This window comes from Coregonus clupeaformis, unplaced genomic scaffold (genome assembly GCF_020615455.1).
Source record: "Coregonus clupeaformis isolate EN_2021a unplaced genomic scaffold, ASM2061545v1 scaf3794, whole genome shotgun sequence".
Classification (NCBI taxonomy): domain Eukaryota; kingdom Metazoa; phylum Chordata; class Actinopteri; order Salmoniformes; family Salmonidae; genus Coregonus; species Coregonus clupeaformis.
The window spans coordinates 12,501-17,500 of NW_025537248.1; the positions used below are offsets into that span (position 1 = coordinate 12,501).

Below are 5,000 nucleotides of genomic sequence, written 5' to 3' on the forward strand. Positions count from 1 at the left end.
CACACACACACACACACCACATAGAATCAGTATAAGTAGAACAGACACTTCCAGTCTAGTTGGAGTCTGACTGACTGACTGACTGACTCTGACTGTCTTACTGACTGTCTTACTGACTGACTGTCTCTGACTGTCTCTGACTGACTGTCTCTGACTGACTGACTGTCTCTGACTGACTGACTGTCTCTGACTGACTGACTGTCTCTGACTGACTGACTGACTGACTGTCTCTGACTGACTGACTGACTGACTGTCTCTGACTGGCTGACTGACTGTCTCTGACTGACTGACTGTCTCTGACTGACTGTCTCTGACTGACTGTCTCTGACTGACTGTCTCTGACTGACTGACTGTCTCTGACTGACTGTCTCTGACTGACTGTCTCTGACTGACTGACTGTCTCTGACGGACTGACTGTCTCTGACGACTGTCTCTGACTGACGACTGTCTCTGACGACTGTCTCTGACAGACTGACTGTCTCTGACCCGACTGTCTCTGACTGACTGACTGTCTCTGACTGACTGTCTCTGACTGACTGACCGACTGTCTCTGACGACTGTCTCTGACGACTGTCTCGACTGACTGTCTCTGACTGACGACTGTCTCGACGACTGACGTCTCGACGAATGACTGACTGACTGTCTCTGACTGACTGACTGTCTCTGACTGACTGTCTCTGACTGACTGACTGTCTGACTGTCTCTGACTGACTGACTGTCTCTGACTGACTGTCTCTGACTGACTGACTGTCTCTGACTGACTGACTGTCTCTGACTGACTGACTGTCTCTGACTGACTGTCTCTGACTGACTGTCTCTGACTGACTGACTGACTGTCTCTGACTGACTGACTGTCTCTGACTGACTGACTGACTGTCTCTGACTGACTGACTGACTGTCTCTGACTGACTGTCTCTGACTGACTGTCTCTGACTGACTGACTGTCTGACTGTCTCTGACTGACTGACTGACTGACTGTCTTACTGACTGTGACTGACTGACTGTGACTGACTGACTGTCTCTGACTGACTGTCTCTGACTGACCGACTGTCTCTGACTGACTGTCTCTGACTGACTGTCTCTGACTGACTGTCTCTGACTGACTGACTGTCTCTGACTGACTGTCTCTGACTGACTGTCTCTGACTGACTGTCTCTGACTGACTGTCTCTGACTGACTGACTGACTGTCTCTGACTGACTGTCTCTGACTGACTGACTGACTGTCTCTGACTGACTGTCTCTGACTGACTGACTGACTCTGACTGACTGTCTCTGACTGACTGTCTCTGACTGACTGACAGACTGTCTCTGACTGACTGTCTCTGACTGACTGTCTCTGACTAACTGACTGTCTCTGACTGACTAACTGACTGTCTCTGACTGACTGACTGACTGTCTCTGACTGACTGTCTCTGACTGACTGACTGACTGTCTCTGACTGACTGACTGTCTCTGACTGACTGACTGTCTCTGACTGACTGACTGTCTCTGACTGACTGACTGACTGTCTCTGACTGACTGACTGACTGTCTCTGACTGACTGTCTCTGACTGACTGTCTCTGACTGACTGACTGTCTCTGACTGACTGACTGTCTCTGACTGACTGACTGACTCTGACTGTCTTACTGACTGTGACTGACTGACTGTCTGACTGTCTCTGACTGACTGTCTCTGACTGTCTGACTGTCTGACTGTCTCTGACTGACCGTCTCTGACTGACTGACTGTCTCTGACTGACTGTCTCTGACTGACTGACTGACTGTCTCTGACTGACTGTCTCTGACTGACTGACTGTCTCTGACTGACTGACTGTCTCTGACTGACTGTCTCTGACTGACTGTCTCTGACTGACTGACTGTCTCTGACTGTCTCTGACTGACTGACTGTCTCTGACTGACTGTCTGTGACCGACTGTCTCTGACTGACTGTCTGTGACCGACTGTCTCTGACTGTCTGTCTGTGACCGACTGTCTCTGACTGTCTGTCTGTGACCGACTGTCTCTGACTGGCTGACTGTCTCTGACTGTCTCTGACTGGCTGACTGTCTCTGACTGTCTCTGACTGACTGTGTCTGACTGACTGACTGACTGACTCTGTCTGACTGACTGTCTCTGACTGACTGACTGTCTCTGACTGACTGACTGTCTCTGACTGACTGTCTCTGACTGACTGACTGTCTCTGACTGACTGACTGTCTCTGACTGACTGACTGTCTCTGACTGACTGACTGTCTCTGACTGACTGACCGTCTCTGACTGACTGTCTCTGACTGACTGTCACTGACTGACTGACTGACTGTCTCTGACTGACTGTCTCTGACTGACTGTCTCTGACTGACTGTCTCTCTCTGACTGACTGACTCTGACTGACTGACTGTCTCTGACTGACTGTCTCTGACTGACTGACTGTCTGACTGTCTCTGACTGACTGTCTCTGACTGACTGACTGTCTCTGACTGACTGACTGTCTGACTGTCTCTGACTGACTGTCTCTGACTGACTGACTGTCTGACTGTCTCTGACTGACTGTCTCTGACTGACTGACTGTCTCTGACTGACTGTCTCTGACTGACTGACTGACTGTCTCTGACTGACTGTCTCTGACTGACTGACCGTCTCTGACTGACTGTCTCTGACTGACTGTCTCTGACTGACTGACTGTCTCTGACCGACTGTCTCTGACTGACTGTCTCTGACTGACTGACTGTCTCTGACTGACTGACTGACTGTCTGTGACCGACTGTCTCTGACTGTCTGTGACCGACTGTCTCCGACTGTCTGTCTGTGACCGACTGTCTCTGACTGGCTGACTGTCTTTGACTGTCTCTGACTGACTGACTGTCTCTGACTGTCTCTGACTGGCTGACTGTCTCTGACTGTCTCTGACTGTCTGACTGTCTCTGACTGTCTCTGACTGGCTGACTGTCTCTGACTGTCTCTGACTGGCTGACTGTCTCTGACTGACTGACTGTCTCTGACTGACTGACTGACTGTCTGTGACCGACTGTCTCTGACTGTCTGTGACCGACTGTCTCTGACTGACTGTCTCTGACTGACTGACTGTCTCTGACTGACTGACTGTCTCTGACTGACTGACTGTCTCTGACTGACTGACTGTCTGTGTGACCGACTGTCTCTGACTGTCTGTCTGTGACCGACTGTCTCTGACTGTCTCTGACTGACTGACTGTCTCTGACTGACTGACTCTGTCTGACTGTCTCTGACTGACTGTCTCTGACTGACTGTCTCTGACTGACTGTCTCTGTCTGACTGTCTCTGTCTGACTGACTGACTAGCTCTGTCTTACTGTCTCTGTCTGACTGTCTGACTGTCTCTGTCTGACTGTCTATCTGACTAGCTCTGTCTGACTAGCTCTGACTGTCTGCCTGACTGCCTGTCTGTCCGTCCCCACCTGGCAACCATCTTGGCCCCGTCGATGCTCTGCGTCTCCCTGACAATGCGGACAGCGTCTTCGGGGTTGTTGAGGTGTTCCAGCAACACCCGGATCACGTTGTCCCAGTCCCTGGCACTCTCATAGGCCTGAGCCGCCTCCTTAAACCTGACACACACAATATTATCCCAGTCCCTCCCACCGCCTCCTTAAACCTGACAAACACAATATTATCCCAGTCCCTCACACCGCCTCCTTAAACCTGACAAACACAATATTATCCCAGTCCCTCACACCGCCTCCTTAAACCTGACAAACACAATATTATCCCAGTCCCTCCCACCGCCTCCTTAAACCTGACAAACACAATATTATCCCAGTCCCTCCCACCGCCTCCTTAAACCTGACAAACACAATATACCAGTCCTCACACCGTCCTTAAATGACAAACACAATATTATCCCAGTCCCTCCCACCGCCTCCTTAAACCTGACAAACACAATATTATCCCAGTCCCTCCCACCGCCTCCTTAAACCTGACAAACACAATATTATCACAGTCCCTCACACCGCCTCCTTAAACCTGACAAACACAGAGAGAGAGAGGTGGTACCTACTTGCCGTCCACCTCCTTGGCCTTGGCGTACTGCAGGTGGATCTTCGGAGAGGAGACCTGAGGAAGTAACTCTCCTACTTTAGACCTGAGAGAAGGTTGTAAATATCAGAGAGAGTATGTGAGAAGGGTTACACCTACGGGTATAATGTGTGTGTGTGTGTGTGTATACACTGTATGTATGTATGTATGTATGTATGTGTGTGTGTGTGTGTGTGTGTGTGTGTGTGTGTGTGTCTCACCAGTTCTTGCAGCGTATGTAGACTGAGGCAGCCTTGTCATAGTACTGTCCCTTCTCATACAACTGAGCTGCTTCAGAGAACTGCTGCAGAAACACAACAACACAGACAGAGAGGGAGAATTAGGCCGATACCCGCTAATTATCAAACTCCAGAAAAGAGACGCTAAATTCTACAACCACCTAAAAGGAAGCGTTTCCCAAACCTTCCATAACAAAGCCATCACCTACAGAGAGATGAACCTGGAGAACAGTCCCCTAAGCAAGCTGGTCCTGGGGCTCTGTTCACAAACACAAACAGACCCCACAGAGCCCCAGGACAACAATGCAATTAGACCCAACCAAATCATGAGAAAACTAAAAGATAATTACTTGACACATTGGAAAGAATTGACAAAAAAACTGAGCAAACTAGAATGCTATTTGGCCCTAAACAGAGAGTACACAGTGGCAGAATACCTGACCACTGTGACTGACCCAAACTTAAGGAAAGCTTTGACTATGTACAGACTCAGTGAGCATAGCCTTGCTATTGAGAAAGGCCGCCGTAGGCAGACCTGGCTCTCAAGAGAAGACAGGCTATGTGCACACTGCCGACAAAATGAGGTGGAAACTGAGCTGCACTTCCTAAACCCATATTTATGTTTATTTATTTCCCTTTTGTACTTTAACTATTTGCACATCGTTACAACACTGTATATAGACATAATATGACATTTGAAATGTCTTTATTCTTTTGAAACTTCTGAGTGTAACG

General features: G+C 49.3%; 1 protein-coding gene across 1 annotated transcript in view; it reads right to left on the reverse strand.

Annotated features, from left to right (window-relative positions):
* Positions 1-5,000, reverse strand: part of LOC121565388 (WD repeat-containing protein 19-like) — a gene marked incomplete at its 3' end in the record, with an annotated part of 36,258 nt that overhangs the window by 12,102 nt on the left and 19,156 nt on the right. The window contains exons 11-13 of the mRNA XM_045220427.1: positions 4,248-4,330; positions 4,010-4,093; positions 3,414-3,560 (exon numbers count right to left, since the gene is read on the reverse strand). Of these exons, the coding sequence (XP_045076362.1) occupies positions 3,414-3,560; positions 4,010-4,093; positions 4,248-4,330 (314 nt within the window). The remainder of the gene's footprint in view (positions 1-3,413; positions 3,561-4,009; positions 4,094-4,247; positions 4,331-5,000) is intronic.